The sequence below is a fragment of the Nannobrachium achirus genome (assembly GCF_963921795.1).
Source record: "Nannobrachium achirus genome assembly, chromosome: 22".
Lineage (NCBI taxonomy): Eukaryota > Metazoa > Chordata > Actinopteri > Myctophiformes > Myctophidae > Nannobrachium > Nannobrachium achirus.
In genome coordinates this window covers 27553760-27571817 of record NC_137829.1, presented here as the reverse complement: position 1 = coordinate 27571817, position 18058 = coordinate 27553760, and the positions used below count along the sequence as shown (strand labels likewise).

The window sequence follows — 18058 nt, the reverse complement described above, 5'->3', positions numbered from 1 at the left end:
GTGAATTTACCCCCGCTGATTCCGGATGGGGACCCAAATGCATTCAGGTCCCCATCCGGAATCAATGGGGGTACATTTATTGTAATACATTTTTTGTCTTGCAACAAAAACTAAAAATATTATTCAACTCAAGTCTTCATGGTGTGAGTAATCAATAGAAAGAAGGGGGTGAACTACTCCTTTAAGCACATGGAAGGTGCTATAATATATGCCATGACATTGCCAGTTAGGTGGAGCACAATTATAAAGCTTGCCAGCGGTCTGAAATTCCAGTCTGCCCATCTTTTTTTGGATGCATTTAACAATACAGCCCATCATTCCACGCATACCACATTCAATCTACTGGAAAGAATGTGTTGTCTCCATAAATACCTACCTAATCCCAAATCTGGCACCAGGATAAAAGGCAGAGAAATGGTAGTATAGCCTACATATTGCCATGCAGGGTATGTGAGTCAAACTCATAAAACAAGAAAGAGGACGAGGTAGAAGTAAATAAGTCTTTACTTCTTCCTACTCCTTTTTGAACATGTTGGGGATGATCATTGACCGCATTTTTTTTCTTGTTGTTTGTTTTGTTAACTTAATTTTTTATATTATGGCTTTTATTTCGTTTTTTACCTGCAAAAAAGTTCAAAATAAAGATGATCAAATCAAATCAAATCAAAAAAGAAGATCTTGGTGAAAGTGGAGCACCTATTATACAGTGAGAGAGATAGAGTATGCCTCCATTATGACCTCTATTAAAGTCACATGTAGAGACATCAGTGATGAAGCATTATTTTGCAAAATCGCAGTCCCTGATCTTTCTCTTGCACTCTCTCTCACGCACGCACGCGCGCACGCACACACGCGCGCACGCACACACACGCGCGCGCGCGCACACACACACACACACACACACACACACACACACACACACACACACACACACACACACACAGTTGATCTAGGTAGGTCAACATCCATCATAGATGACCTTGAGAGTTATCTATCTATCTATCTATCTATCCATCCATCCATCCATCCATCCATCCATCCATCCATCCATCCATCCATCCATCCATCTATCTATCTATCTATCTATTCATTGTTTGTTTATTCATTTGTTGGTTTATTTATTTGTTGGTTGGTTTGTTTGTTTAATATTATGGTCGAAAAAACAGGCTAGTTATGGATCACATCAATAATACTGAACATCTTTCAGCAGCTCTAATAGTAGGCAGTTTTGAGAAGAAAGTGGACCAGAGTGGATGGTGAAAAGAAAATTGTGATGGATAAAATGTCATGCTTTACCAATGATAATGTATCTGTGGTCTCAGTACAAAATATTAAATAGCCTAAAACAAATAGCCTAATTATGCAAATGGTAGTCCACATAAACGGTCTCTCACTCTCACATGTTAAATTGGAAACAATTAACCGTAAACAAAAGTGACTAATTAGAGCTACTCTCATTGTATATGTGCATGTTTGACACAAACACAAATAAATTCCCCAATTGCTCATGTGCATTATGATGAGCAACAAACATCTGTAACGTGGAAACCCTCACTGTTTCACTCAGCTGTTCCCTTGGTAACAAGCAAACCCTTGCCCTTCTAAGAGCCTCCTGGTATTCGTGTGGATCGTACCACTCGTAGGGGTGCGTCGGTACATTTCCATGCTAAAAAATCTCAAATTAACCGGGGATTGGCGTCTTCAAAACAACCAGGCGTGTTGGTGTTCGGACACATTTGATCATTTGATATCATATGTTTGACATATGTTTGGATCGCGTGTTTGGATTGCATGTGCACGCGGACGAAACACCCCCTTCCTCGCATCCAACTGGCGGTCGTACAGTAAGCTGTCAAAAGCTTGTTGCTTAAATCTGTGCAGTGCTACAAAGTATAACGGAAGAAGAAGTGAGGTTTCGGGCGTCTTGACAAGGTTTGTCTTCAAGCTAGTTGATAACATCACGATGTGATTTTGCCATCGGGGCGGCAGTTCGGTGGATCCGATCGTTCCAACGGTCGACTTCGACTTGATGTTGGTCTTGTTTTTCCCCTCCTTTACACAGTTCAATGGTGCTGTTGCCGTGCCGTCGGGTCCTGGCTGGTGCGTGACTGCTGCTGTAGCTCGGCTCTGGGGAGCGGTTCTCCCGGTGATGATGAGGTAAGCAGGTGTGTATTGTGCGTGCGTGTGAGTGTATGTGTGTGTGTGACTGTATATTATGTGTGAGATTGCTAGCTATCGTTAGCTAATATCAGAGTCATGTATGCGACGTCACTGTCTCGCCAAGTATTTATGAGTGGCTAAAGTGGCCTAGCAAATAATGCTAAGCCAGATAAACTAGATGAAGCCCGAGGAAGTGGCTAAACTAGGTGACCGAGTAATCTATACCATTCTATACAATCTATACAATACAGCTAATTCTGTCAACAGTTATTGAACACGGCCCCAGGGCTGATTTTGGTTTATGTGAAGCTGGTATAAACTTTTTTTTTTTTCTCCCCATGTGGTTTGGAGGTGGATGTAGGACGACAGACCATGTTTCTATGTTTGGCCTACTATTAATTTACAGTACGTTAGTAGTCAGGTATAGTTTGCCAGTGTGGCCTCCGGGAGTTGTTGTTATGCATGTCCTACATACATACATACATGCTATTTTCACCTCCATTGTGGGCTGCAGAAAGACTATGAATTGTGTTTAATGTTTATCACAGGGGGCGTTTTCAAACTTTTTTCATGCCACTAGACTCTTACATTATAACTATGTCCTGGAGATCCTGATATGAAAATGTTTATTTTTGTTTTAAAGTAAAAAGAATAGCATAAATATAGGCTACATGAGACATCGATTCATCGTGGTGATATTGAACATTGTTCTAATATGCACACATTTTCTATATGGCAATACATTTGAATTTAATGTTATTATTGTGAAATCAAAGTAAACTACTCATTTGGCTGGGGACCCCCTGGAACTGCCTTGAGGGCCCCTGATGCTCTCCTCATCCTGACCCCACATTGAAAACCACTGGTCTATCACGCTCAAAGCTATAATCAATAAGTGTGTGTGAATGGTCGCGCTGCATACAGGAACAGAAAGTATGTCAATCTAAATGCAATATGCAATATCACGATAATTAGTTCGTTAGTTCGTTATTCTGGTCAAATAATAGCATATACAGTTCAGGTTTCACATACATTCTATATTCTGAACCTGAAAAGAAATGATTGGGCATTCTTCCCTCCAACCTATAGTGGAATTGCAATTGAAAACATTTATAGCAATCGTCAGTTCATAACAGATATTAGCTTGCCCACCAAGAACCTGGCCAGAGATTAGTAGAGGTGGGAAATTAGCACATTGAAAATACAATCCAAGTTTATATTTCTTTGTGTCTATTTGTCCACTTTTGGAGTTCAACACGGGGCTGACAAGTTGGTTACAGGATGCATATTAGAATATACGGCTTATTATAAACATATATGCATATTATAAACATAAACAACAAAGAGTGTTGGAAGTGGCCTCGTTGTAGCCTTGTTGTCCAATCTTTAGCTATCAATAAAGTACTACTAGGGGTATGGTTCATGAACGAATCTACGCAATTCACAATGCAGTGTTTAATGGCCAAGCTCCACGTACACTACGTAGCAGCATGAGCTGTGATTGATCTACTTTTAAGGGGAAATGCAGATGATAAATCCTATTGGCCACACATAGTAATACGTTTTTTTTCTGCTTTTAAAAAGTTTGTATCAATTGTATTTATATGTCACTGTGTCATAATGTGAAAAATAATATGTATATTTCACATTTTGTCAATTCATAATCTCAGATCCACCCGCTGATTCACAGAACTCCATATCAAGGCAAGATGGTCAGAACTATGTCATCAATGTGACATAATCGATATGACATTAATTAACATGACAGGGTAGCTACGCTCTTATTAGACCTTTTCTTGTTCTCTCCGCCGGGCCGAAGGCATGGTGGGGGTATCGAATTATCGTGTGTGTTACTGCGACACTGCGTGTTTTTTGTCCTTGGCTAATCTCGATAACCGTACTCATATTTAGTACTGATCCAGTACAAAATGTGTACTAAATATGCACGATGCCAGTAGGACAAGGAAGCACTTCCATGCATTTTTCACCTATCGTGTTGTGTGTGTATGTATATTTTACATCTAACAGATTTTTTTTAAATGGAAGGTAGTGGTGGTAGAATCAGGCTGAAACCTTTACCAAATATATAATCATATGTCATAGATATGTCATAGATTGAAGACTTCCTGCCGGAGTTACAGTTTGCACTCCACTCAGCACATAAACCTCTCTTGTGTAAACTGATATTGACCTAGTCAAATAACTTGACGAGGGTGAGTTTGTAACATATGATTACTCTACATCGTCAGAGCAGAAAGTAATGCAACTGTAGTTCTTGTGTCAACTCTGGAATATCATTTCTGTCATGTATTATGTAGTATTGTACTATGGTTCAAGTTTTGTCTTAGTCGTAACGATTTAGTTTACCAAAGAAATCTTGTTCAAGTCACTGGTTGAATAACAAGCTTCAAACGGCCTGCAGCCCGGCAGTCTGGCCAGTGCACACAGATTTCTACACAGCAGCACACCAGCTTCTGACTTTCTATTGGCCAGTTGTTTCTGGGAGGTCTTTCCTGGAGGCGGGCAGGAAGGCAGGAAGGGGGTGGCTGGAAATGTTTCAGTCAGAGTTGAAGCAGACAGCCTTTTTCCTACACTATTGCGGAAAGAAAATCTTTTTATGGATACCGAGGCCACAGGACGGCAAAAAGAAAATGAGAGATATTCTCCTGGTGATTATCTTCAGATGGTAACTACTCAGGAGAAATTGGACTACTAACCCAGATGCAGTAAATGAGGTTAGAGACTGTGTTCCCACTTCCCAGTATACTGCATGAAGTGGAGGTTAGTTCCCTTGCTCTCGTTTCCTGATTTGCGCTTGGAGGAATTTGCTGCATTATGCTGTTAAATACCATGTGGTGTGGCTAAGGGGGGAATTACAGTAGATGATTTCAGTTTACAGTGGTGTTTGGAGAGAAAACGTTTTGCTTCTGTTTGTAAGTTGGCAGTCACTGTGCTGACTACTTTCACTTCATTAGGTGTGTTCCTACTGTGTAAATTCATTCAGCCAAGGGAGTTAACCTCCCTTGATGCCTGCTCTGCAACTTCCTGAGTGAGTCAACATTAAATGCACCAATTTGTCTGTCCCATGTTGGAGTCCCCAAATCTTGTAAGCCTGTGTTTGCAAGTGTTGAGGTAGTGCTTTTCTTATATTGTGTATAGTTCTGGTTGGTCAAGAGTCAACACTTCATTACAACACTGTTAAATGTATCTATTGGAAAGAAACGGTCAAGCAAAATTGGCTATTCAAGGAGAGACATTATGGGCCTATTCTATTTGTTTTGGAAGTTCAGTGTTCATTCATGAGTCCATTGATCATTCATTTTGTCAAATACTAAACTATGACTACAAGCACAGACAGCCTTCAAAATTGATTTTGTGTGCACAGCTAGCCTGCTCAGGAATACATGATATACTTTTAAAGATTGTACAGTAAGCATTTGAAGTCCAGGAAAATGTTGCCCACACAATGGCACCACTAGGTAGGAACTGAGGCTTATTTCATTGTAAAAGCTCAGATAAACATTCCACAAAGTTATCCTCCCATATGGTATAGATGAATCTGGAGAGCAAGAGGAATTCACTGGATGGCATCACAAAATATAGTATTTTATGTCCAACATATTGCTTATTCTGAAGTGGGATATACAGTATTTATACTGTGTGTGTGTGTGTGTGTGTGTGTGTGTGTGTGTGTGTGTGTGTGTGTGTGTGTGTGTGTGTGTGTGTGTGTGTGTGTGTGTGTGTGTGTCTTTTATTCTACGATATGGACACCTTGACTTATACCTTTTAGTTAATCGTTCAGTGATCAACTGGTGTATCTTTCTATCTTCCTACATAACCAACGAGACACATACTTCTCAAAATGCCAATTCTATCATACACATTGCTTGGGGACAGTGTTGTACATCTAGTTAATGGTTGTGGTTCCCCAGTCACCCCAATACTATGCCTGTGTTTGTGGATGTGTCTAAATGGACTTTATCCAGTTCTGATGAGCATACTGTACTGGAATAACATTCCAGGCTGAAGCTAATTCAAGGCCAGAGATATTGGTCAGTCACATGTATCATTCTGATTGGCAGAACACCACAGGGTTACAAGGCTGACTTGTCAGATCAGACACACTGGATATCGCTGCTTTCCCCCTGGTGTGCTACAATGTCCTTCCACTTTGATGTAGTAGCCTACATCAATTACATCAGTTACAATTGTCCAGAGGAAGTTCTTATGTCTGCTAGAGGGATAGTACCACAAAATCCAAACTGAGCAATTTAAAAAAGCATTAGGAGCTAGGCCCAATTAGGTCCAAACTACCATACATTTAATTGAACGGGTGGCAGTCTTATGTGTAGGATGTATTGTGTTGGGTGCTTAATCAATTTGAGACCTTGTGTTGTTCCAATCTATTCAAACTTGAGTTATTAGAAACTTGATTTCAACACATTGGTATCCGTTATAACCTATTCAGTTGAGATTCCTGACTGTATATATCATATTAACTTGCTAATGACTTAATGTACAGTATAGCTCTGCCTCTGTACACAGTAAAGTCCTCAGTGTAAATATTTGACTCTGTATAGAAATGGGCACAATTGGAATTTTAAACTCTCAGTTAAATTAACTCTTGATTTTACTGTGTATCTAAGCTGTGATATCAGGTTAGCACCCTACTTACATGCCACTGCAAAGAATTGAGTGTGCAAACTGTGTGTAATTGGGGTTGTCAAGTGGACACCGCCCATCTCAGATTTCTTGTTGAATCAGGTTCAAAAACACTTTCAAATGTCTCTGCTTAGTTGCATTGCATACACTGACTCTTTAGCTGGAAGGTATTAAGTATATCTTGTTTTCTTTCTTATGTCTTGGTTTATATGGAAGCTAATTTATTTTTTCATTGTTATTAATCCTTTACTAACTATTAACAAATGTTTAACAAGTAATTAATAACTCATTAACCTACAGTTTATGAATGGTCTATTAACTACTTACAACGAATAGTTATTATAAAGTGTTACCGTATTTTATTTTATTCTTACACGTTCCTTGGGAACGAGCTGTCTAATTTAGAAGAGAGGTCTGTGTGTATGTCTGTATCTGTCTGCCTGCGGCTATTAATCTAGCAAACCACTGGACCAATCAACACCAATTTATTGTGCATGCTGTCAGTAGGCCAAGGACGTAAATGCCTGGATATTCTTCACACATTGTGTCAATGGAGGCTGGGGGGCTAAAACCTTTCCAAAATATAGAGCTGAAAATGTCATATCACGATTATTGTGACGAAAGAAATCGTGATTTACGATATTATTGCGAAAATCAAAATCCATTATCCTGGGGTGGAACATTTGCCAAAAAATAGCAGTGCATGACGGAGGACAATATCACGATAAATTAGCTCTCCACGATAACGATTATCGCAAGTGTTTTTTATCACGATAAACGATAATATCCCTTATCGTCCCATCCCTAGAGCTGACTGATTTCATATTACTGACTTCATAGATGACAGAGGTCATAGACTGGCCACATGTTGTCCAGGATCCACATGGAAGCCACACCGTTATTAGACCCCGTCATCTTTTATGACGTTAATCAACCCTTGTTAAAGATCATTAACCGGTAATGATTAATCACCTACTATTTAAAATGACCTAATATCTGTGACTCACTCCCAAATGAACACCCACCGGGAATACAGCAAACTGCTACAGGCACCCAGTTTAGCATAATGCTGGTAAATGTAGTATTTGTTTTGTTGAGTAAATTCTGAGACTGTCACATCTGTCACTGTGGCTGGCAGAAACAAATATTTTTCTACATGCATGCTCTTTCCTCCTTTCTCTTCTACAAAACTAATGACCCTACTAAACGGGAGTCAGCATGTGCGTATGTGATATTTACAGTGTTTACATAAGTTGCTAACTCAAATGTATTCTTTTATCTTTCAGATCAACAACAGAAAGTGCCTTTGAGACGACACCCCCGACTTGAAGCTTGTCCGTGAGCCTTTACTCCCTTTAAGGCCAGTCTCACACACCATCCTAGGACAGATACCTCAGCCACACAACCTCCGCCACCATTTCAATTTGTACAACAGCAGCGCCTAAAGGAGAGATTTTCTGCGGAGGCAGGAGAAGATCTGCCAAAGGACAACGGTGCAAGAAATTGGGACCACGTTTTTTTTTCACAAACATTTTTTTTTTTGCTGACCGTGATATTTTTGGTCTCTGCCAGTAAAGGAGCACACATTGAATGTGTCACAGAGCAACCATCTCACTCTTCCCTCAGTGGGGTTTGGCTGCTACAGAGTGATTGACTGGTCATTCTAGTTTATTCATTGCAACTCATGGAGCGCTCATTAGTGTGCTTTAATAGAGGACCTTTAACACAGAGCCAAACATTTTGATCAACTTAACAGTTTTGCTTTATTTTTTTATATGGGATACTAGCCAAAAGATTGTTTTTTAACGTTTTTAATTCGTACCACAATCCGGTCTCTGGACATGGCTTTGAATATGTCCTCAATAAGGGACACAAAATGGCTAACTCTGGAAGTGTGTCGGCAGTTTCAGAGAGGAACTTGCTCGCGTAGTGATGAGGAATGCAAATTTGCACATCCACCAAAGAGCTGCCAGGTTGAAAATGGGAGAGTTATTGCCTGCTTTGACTCACTAAAGGTAAGGAATATCAAGCACACTATATTATGCCTGACAGCTTAATGATACATTGTTATAATGGCCAAAAAAAAATGGAAATGTTCAGGGAACTTTGAAATCGTTACCGCCATGCCCTGTATAACTGTAAAAGCGGAAAGGAATTTGTTGAATCACCTTTTTTTTATTGAATGCAATTTGCAGCAAGTATAAAAACTGCAAAGTTTGTGAGGTTAGGCCACGCTCTTCCTAATAATGCAGACAAACGATCACTTTACACCCCTCTCTTGTTGAATAGAGGTTATGGGTGACTGCTGGCTTACAATTGGATTTCAGCTGATTAACCCCCCCCCCCTCCCATCCCTATGTGCAGTGTGCGACCAGTTTTGGGTTAATCTGCATTGTGGCTTTCACTGCTATCACAACACAATGCAGTCATGCCCCCTCGATTATTCTCATGTTGAATCATCATCTTAGTGCCTCAATTGCCACTAGTCAACATGCCTGGCCAAAGGGCCTATCTTTTTATTTTTTACACGAGCATCGCCCCCAAAACTACCTTACATTGAATCTAAAATTAGCGAATTGTTCAGAGCTTACGTAGTACAAGTAGAGCAGTTATCCTGCTTATGTCTGCATATCTCCCAGTCATTAATCATCATGATTATTACGAAGTGTCATATTGTTGCCACTGATTATGTTAAACAGTGCATGTATTGAGCTGCTCTTCCCCATGGGTCCATATCTACTGTCACGTGTTCCAGTGTGATTGATGTCATCCCACCAGGAGAGACTGGCCCACGAGGAAACATGCTAAAGTCATTTTACCAAAAGGACATTTGTTTTGTCATCTTTTGAGGGCACTATAAAGGGTTTACAACGAGTACCTACTGTCGTACAACTCCTTCTTTATTTGCTTCACAGACGCCAAGCTATTTGTTGTTTGTTGTGGCTAATGCCACCAGCAGCTTCAAACAGGATTAAAATGCCCATGCAGTCTCAACCCACCCACACGGCCACACATTAAAATTCACATAATATGGACAGGATTTTAATGTCACTGTTGCCTTGTAATTTGTTATACTGTAGCTGGGATTATATCAAACCTGCATTGCAGTATTTGGTCACCATCTATAATCAAATAACCTCCTGCAAAAATACACTACGTCACTGTAACCTAATGGGAAAGTGTATTATTTATTTTGTACATTCAAACCCTAAGGAACTTATCCTGTATTTTGAAGCCTAGTGTTTTTTTCTTGTTTTGATGATATCTGGAATTTGTACAAGCCTTGAAGAATTATAGAGTCTGTTGTCAAGATGGAAAGGAAGATTGGCTGGGAAATCTGCTATGACTGCAGTCATGTGATGAAGTCACAGCTCTTCCTCGTGAATAGCCTGTTGTTTAAGAAAGGTTCTCCAACTGACTGTCTGTCACTGACATTCACACTGTTATACTGTCAACTAATACTAACTTGCCAACCTTTTGCCAGTATTTATTACAAGCTACACAGTTCGTGCTATATTTAACTAATGGTCTTTTCTATGTTCTTCATAGTCCTCTCTTGTCAGGTAGCCAGGTAGGGGGAATGTTTGATTTTCATAAGCACTTCCAGTAGTTCTGATGAAGGCAAAAATGACATGTCATTGCCATACTGGGTCGCTGATTTCAGGGTAGCCTGTAAACAATTCACAAATGCAGAATGCCTGCAGTAGGTTCCTGCTGATTGTCCAATTATTTCGAACATTCTTGAGCCAACTTGATTCTGTGCATGTGGTGTCGTATAGTAACGAGTATCTCATGACCACTCTCAAATTGGTTAAAGAAAGCCAAACAGAGACGCGTCTTGTCCCCTGCTTGCTTCCATGTCTCTTTAAAGGGGAAGGTGCTCTTAAGGCCGTATCAGAGTGTACGGTGGAGAGCTATCCACCGGTGGAGAGCTTTCCACCGCAAGTCAGAAAATAAGTGCAGGACATCATAGTCACGGGGCCCACGGTGAAGTCCTCCCCCGCCTCCCTCTGGTTCAGACGCAAACTCCGTTCAGGTCGACCAATCAGTGAACGGGGTGTAGAGCCTGTCTGTCTGATAGTAAAAACCGAGAGATGTGTTGGGACTCGCGGTGTAAAGCCTTCCACCGCCCAGGCGACTATGATGTCGGCTTTAGTCTGCAGTCTTATATATTAGAACTGGAACCATGAGACATTATGACCGTTTACTCCTTTTAGAGAAAGGGTCATTCCTGCGTCTCTCTTCAATTGACCTATTCACACGCCTCCCTCCCCCTCCCACACATACACACACATGAAGGAAGAGCAAAACGGACGCCATGCGGTATGGGGAACATGTATTTATTCAAGCTGTGGTGGTGGCGGCTTTCAGCCAGTTGCAAGTCATGATTGCGGGCTAATTGTAGCTGTTTCCTGTCTCCTGCCCTGATGACTGTTTTGGGTCAGAAGAATCCCCAGCAGAAAAGGAAATGTTGCTCATTCCCTTGGCTGGCTGCTAGCATGCTATAGTATCGTTATTATTAGTGTGGTATAAGCTGCACACCATTGTTCTAGGTCTAGGTTCATTGAGTTCAATGGACGTTTTTTTTTTACCTTTTCTGTAACGCCAAAAGTTCATTTTCTGATTCCGACCCTTTTCTGATTGGACAATATAATATCCAATCAGACAGAAGTGACAACATAATATGTAATATAAATGGGAAGACAACTGTGCAAATGGCTCCCCACATGAAGAAGAACGAATTCTTCATGTATTTGTTCTTCTTCATGTGGGAAGCCAAGACGGAATTCATTTCCCAGTGGATTCCTCGCGGCTCGCGGCAACCACACCTTTCTAGTTCCAATTCACTTTCTCCCTCACTGCGTTATCAGTTATCCCGTTTAGTGAGTAGAGAGTGGGTGATCACTGGTGTCTTTTTTCCTAATTGTGAGACGGCTACTACTGTACTGTACTTGATGTACTGTACTGTACAAGTAAAGTAGAACCCCTGACAGGATGGGACTCCTTCGCATCATCACTCTGTAATTACACTAAATGGTCTGCTTGTACTTTTAGTCCTCAGTTATAGGCCAATACCGAAACATCCACTTACAAGAGTATGGTCCAGATAAATATCATCCTGGAGGGTTATTTAATTATGTATGCTATATATAAGCCACAGCGGCACAGTGAAAAATAATAATATTATGTCTTGCTCTGACCCGACGCACTAAAGACTTTGAAGGCAAACAAAAGAACCATAGATGTGAAATGGGATAGGTTAATGTCCTACTTCTATGTTTACACCATCTACTTTTCGGAGGGATGCAAAGCTGTTTATTGCTATGGATACAAGAACCTGCATGGCATGCAGAACAATTCCGCATCAAACGGATCACAGAGGCCCCCTCAGTTTGATAACTAGTTACTAATGCCATATACTGTAGTGTAATGGCATTGTCCTCGTGTCCGATTCTGATTGGGGGACCTGGGTGGCGCCATGTCATCCCTCTGTCCTTTCCTGTCTCTTCACTGTCGGATGGACAAACAACACTAGAATAACTTTTTGAATCCAAGTGGTACGCAAAGGAATTATTTATTAGCGCACCCACCACAAAAACCAAGTCAAAAGGCCTAGGATGGTAGGACCTGAGAGACAAGGAATAGTTTAACTGACACCAGAAACACTTATAATTCCATTTAACTTGCTTCCAGAGCCCCATAAAGTAAATTCAGTATGAATTTTTCTTTCGTTCCACTGCAGCCACTCCCCAGCTTTAGGGCTGTCTGTTTTTTTTGGTGGAGTGGTGTTTAACATTCAGTGTGTGGGTGGGGTGCCCACCACACCATGCTGCATGTTACACTAGGAGCTGTCAAATGTATGTGTGCTGCAAGAATGTTTCCAGCCATTAACGTTGTATGAAGAGTTGCTGTGAACAAATAAAGTGACACAGACTAGCGCGCTTGACCTATGTCATGATACACATACGATAGTGGGTACTGACTGTTTTACAAATAAGGAAAGAATTGTGGATACAAACAAAAATCAAAGGACATGATTTCTTTTGGATATCACTTCCTGCAGATGAGGCACATTGTTTGCTTCTTTTTATGTACCCTGCAGATGAGGCACATTGTTTGCTTCTTTTTATGTACACTAGAAGGTCGGCCGGCTACGCCGGCCTCCCCTCTAGGTCGTCGCGTTGCGTCTATAGGAGTAAATATTCGTCGAAAACAAATCCCTGAGGTACAGGGTGGCCACGATCTGATGTTTTTTTTGAGAAAAAAATGTTTTTTGAGAAAAAAAAATTTTTTGAGGAAAAAAAGTTTTTTGAGAAAAAAAAAGATTTTTTGAGAAAAAAAAATTTGAGAAAAAAAAAAATTCTCAAAATTTTTTTTTAGAGAAAAATAAATAAAACGTATTGGTGATGCGATGACGTGGTGTATACGGATGTTACTGCGATTGAGGTGAAAGAGAAAAGTGGAAAGTTGTGAGCTAACTATTAGCTATTTTTGTGTGTGTGTGTGTGTGTGTGTGTGTGTGTGTGTGTGTGTGTGTGTGTGTGTGTGTGTGTGTGTGTGTGTTCTGGCTACGCCCCCCTCGGTTGAAATTGGATCCGCCGGTCCCATAGCTGGGAATACGAGCCAATGGACGGCGGTCATAGAGTTATGGGCGGTTTTATTCCCTACGCTCTACCTACATCGGACTTTCTCCCTACCTACCGCTTGGAAGTGGGATGCGGCTTTAAGCCAATTGTAAATATAAGATGATTATGGATTACAATTTGGGCAACAGGATCCTTAGCATTCTATAATCGAACTGTTAAGGTCTTCACACACCGGGTGCGAATTTGCGAAGCGAATAGTTATCTTTTTTTAAAAACCTCAAAGTCAATGCAAGCTTCCACACCGGCAGCGAATATCCAATTTAAAGAGAGAGGGAGCATAGTCGAGGGACCATCCCTTTGTATTGAGGCAGAGGGGAATGGTTTCTCCTTTTGGATTATTATTATTAACTAGTCCTTACCCGTTCAAAGATATGAGCTCCGAAATGATGTGCAGTGTGTGGGTTATGGGGTGTGCACTGTGCACATGGAAAGTAACTTTCTGGTGCTTGCATGATAATATGTAGGAGCATCAATGTAAGAAATACCCGTTTCGTTTAAAGGCTACAGAGATACTGTGTACCGATCTACATGACAACATCAAAAAAAGAGGGCCAGCCAACACCCCCCCCCCCGCTCACCCCCACACACACACACACACACACACACACACACGCACACACGCACACACACACGCACGCACACACACGCACACACACACAGAGCTGGTTAAACATGTTGCCCCATGCTAGATGCAGAATAGATATGCCTCATGCTAGATGCAGAATAGATAGTAGTTACACCATAAAAATGCTAATATACAGCATATGATTTGTGAAAGTGACAAACGGGCTTCACAGTTATGTCAGGTGTGTTCATATGCTAATGGTGATGCGATTTCAGATCAATTGCTCCAGCCACTGAGGAGAAACGCTGTGACAGACACTCAGACAGACAGACAGACAGACAGACAGACAGACAGACACTCACTCAGACAGACATTTGCAAAATTATTATTATTAATGTGCGGTTATGTAAAAAGCATGGGGCGTTGGATCGATCTTCTAGATCAACCTTTGGTTACCCTTTTCCAGATAATATAAAGAAATGGAGCGGCAGATATGAAATGTCACGAAAGGTTATGTATTGTTCAGGTGTGAGGCAAGATTATGCTCAAACCTCAAACCCTAGGTTTTAAAGGTTTGCTGTTACACATTTTTTGATTCCTTACGTATGGCAAAATACAAATCCTAAATTGTAGTTTTTTATTATTATTATGTTTTCCATAAGAAAGTGTGGCTATTTATTTAGCTGTCCAAATGTGTGTCATCCCACACATACATAAGCAAAAGAGCTCGCACCACTCTCTCAGTGTATAACACAGTGTTTATGAGTAAAGCAACTCTAACCTTTTCTTCTCAAGGACCCCCAAATTGACACTTATTACCCTGTGGACCCCCATTTGAAAAGATATGCCAAGGCCCCCAATAAGAAGATTTTTACGGCTATAGCAGTGATTGTTTTTCAACCATTCGAATTTCAAGGACCCCCAGTTTGACATTGGCTATGGACACCCCGTTTAATGGCATCGAACTGTCTTATCATGTAGCTGGGGACGCCCTGGTTTCACTCAAAGACTCCTGGGGGTCCACGGACCCCACTTTGAGAATCACTGGTTTAGATGCAACATGACTTTCCGTGCGCACAGCGCACACAGTTCATGTCAGACGGTATTGTTTTGTGCATGACATCAAAGACCTCATTCAGTATCTTTTGGTGATTGTGGTAGACTGTGATTATATTGCTAAAGCCCTGGAACAAATGGTAACCTTTAAGCGTTGTATAGCTTAATGTAAAGATAAACCTAGCCTGCTCTTCATGGTTACTATGAGTATTATAACATTGTGGTTGTGTAGGCTGCTTTTAGTGTTGCCTTAGTGATTGTTTCTGTACACTACAGCAGATCATATTATGTGGCTCACTCTCTCCCTTTTTGTATTTGACTAACTTTTGGGCATTTTCACTTGAAGGGCAAATTAGAAATTTCTGTTTTTGAAGGGAATTATTACCGTAATGAATCACTTCCTTTTTCACCTGAACCTCCTTAGTTTCATCATTTAATATAAACTTTAACTTTAGCATTGTTGCTGGTTACAACAATGGTGGCGTGTAACTAATTGGCTCAGAAATCAATATTTGTTTTATACAGATATAAATAAGAATTCATGGCCCAGATGTGCTAAAACATGGCGGACGGAGCTATAACCAGAATTAACATGTTGCTTTTTTTTCTCAGAACTTTCTTAGTTTCATCATTAAAGGTAAACCAATTGCTTCACAGTGGTGCTACAACAATGCTACCTGGTATAACTAAGAAATTCGCTAATTCGCATTTCGGTGTAGATAAAAACAGGTTACTACTGAATGGAGAACTACTCTGAACAAGCAAGTATATTTATTGAATTAGAGGGAGAAAGAGAGAGATTGTAATAACTAATGCACCTGTTGCATGGTGTACTGTCATTGTGATCATCGGTCACATGGATAGTGTTAACTAGAAACTTGTTTACATGTCCATAGATAAGAATCTTGTGAAGTAGAATAGAATTAAAATGTTTTATAAAATAACTCTACCATTCTAGACTTAATGCACTCTAAAGCTAAACCATGTCTTATTTGTAGACATTAGGAGCTGAGTGATCATGTGTATGGTTTGATTGAATGATTGAAGACTTTATTAGAAGTTTGCATAGGAAAAGGTACAGGACAGGACAGTTCACTGATACAAGGTCAACTAAAAGGATAAACACCAGAAGAAAGCTTTTGGGCTTGTTTCAATTTGGGGCCTTTTTTAACTACAACATCAAATGACAGACAAATAAAACCCAGTACTATGCAGAAAATATAATAATTGTCTTTTTTACCAGTTTCGAGTAGCTGACGCCTGTAAGTGACTTTTCAGAACGATTTTAAAGGAGGGTAGGGATTTACACTCCTTTAAGGCCTTAGGTAGGGCGTTCCACATTGGTGGCATAGCAAGAGAACAAACAGGGGTGATAGTGCATGCACAAATCCACTCTAGCCCAGGTGCTGGACAAACGGCAATACAAGAGAAGGATAGAGTCCGCAACACTGGTAATACTCAGCTCTGCTTTATTGCTTCAACGTTTCGATCCGTTTGGATCTTCTTCAGGAATAATACAGGGAAATGGGTGTGTGTCCTTATAAAGACTAGCTTCCACAATGATTGGCTGTAACAATGAGTGGTGATTGAAACCACCCATACCAATCAGGCCATTTCTTCAGTAGCAAAAGGCAATAATAGACATAAGCCCAACATGTTTGCATATATACATATAAAGAAATACAATATACAAAAATATATAAAAATATATATATATAGCAAGAGAACAACCCTTTGTTTGGGCCAAATCTGGGTTGTGATCTGTGGAGCTGCCTCTGGTGTTGTAATTGTGGACATCCTTAATGTTTTTAAAGTATTTTGTCAGGTACATGGGTATCTTAGTGGTGTAGTGTATCTTGTACACCAGGCCCATTGCAAGATGCTGTACTCTGTCAGCTACCGTGAGCCACCCCACGTTTAAAAAGTAATTAGCGGTAAGGTGAGCCCAAGATGGAAGGTTAAGCAGAAGCCTAATCAGTTTGTTTTGGGCTGTTTGGAGCCTTGTTTTTAAGGCCTTTGTGGTGCTGCGAGTGCGATATCATACACGGACTACATAGTCAAAGTTGGGCTGAATTAGGGCTTGGATCCTTCAGGATTTTAACGATTCCAGTTCCTTAAATGATTCCCTCCCAACAGTCCTTAACGGTTCCTATAGGGTGGTTCCGAATGAAACCTTACAGGACTTTTACTCTGAGAGTGCACAAAAGGAACCAAATGGACCCAGAGTTATGGTCCTGGAAATTAAAACGTTTTAGGACCACTGGTATAGTAATTGCATAGCAGACGTGAAGTCCACATAGACTATATATCTATCTGCTCTGTACATATACAGTAGTTTATATCTCTGATGATAATTGAATGTTTTTTGGTGCTACTTTATATGTTGATGAATTGAATACCTAAGGACCACAATGGAAACAAGACCGCAAGGACTTTTTGGTGTATAGACTAAGTGTTTTGACTGAACTCGTGCTGTTCTACATTTCTGTCTAATAAAATATTCAGTTCAGTCCATCAAAACCACAGGCATTCAAAGCCCACTGATCAATCGCATCTATTTTTCTATTCTTCGGTAGCGTTCACCCCCAGACTCCCAGTCCCCACTCCACCTGTTTGCTTCATAAGAAGGAATGTTACCTCAACACAAGTCCTCCTTTTAAGCTTGGATTAAACAGTGGACATCTGCCTCAGTGGCAGCATATCAAACCATTAAAGGGCCTATCATCCTTGTTTGTACAGCCTAAGACATGGCATGACAAAATCCCAGAGCAGCAGTGTAAGAAAACAGATGATCATTTTGTCTTGATTTGGGGGAACAGTGATCTTGTGTTCATAGACCTTCTTTAAGTTTCTGTTTAAATCTTGCTATTTAATTTGGTGATGAATAGGGGATGGACTGAACGACACATGATAGATCTCGCTCAATGCAGGCTAATTTAAATATGTGCGGCCCCTTTGTTTATGAACA

The 18058-nt window shown here is 40.5% G+C and overlaps 1 protein-coding gene across 10 annotated transcripts in view; it reads left to right on the top strand.

Moving 5' to 3' along the window:
- The first annotated feature begins 1889 nt into the window (after positions 1-1889).
- The window catches only part of LOC308308328 (muscleblind-like protein 2a), a 35888-nt gene continuing 19719 nt past the window's right edge, over positions 1890-18058 (top strand). For 8 of the 10 annotated variants that reach the window (XM_080753732.1, XM_080753725.1, XM_080753733.1 and 5 more), the window contains exons 1-3: positions 1890-1932; positions 2063-2157; positions 8109-8837. In XM_080753732.1, coding sequence (XP_080609858.1) covers positions 8664-8837 — 174 coding nt within the window. In that variant the 5' untranslated portion in view covers positions 1890-1932; positions 2063-2157; positions 8109-8663. Of the gene's footprint in view, positions 1933-2062; positions 2166-4776; positions 4896-8108; positions 8838-18058 lie in introns of those variants that run through there. The other 2 variants (XM_080753726.1, XM_080753727.1) reach the window with 2 other exon arrangements.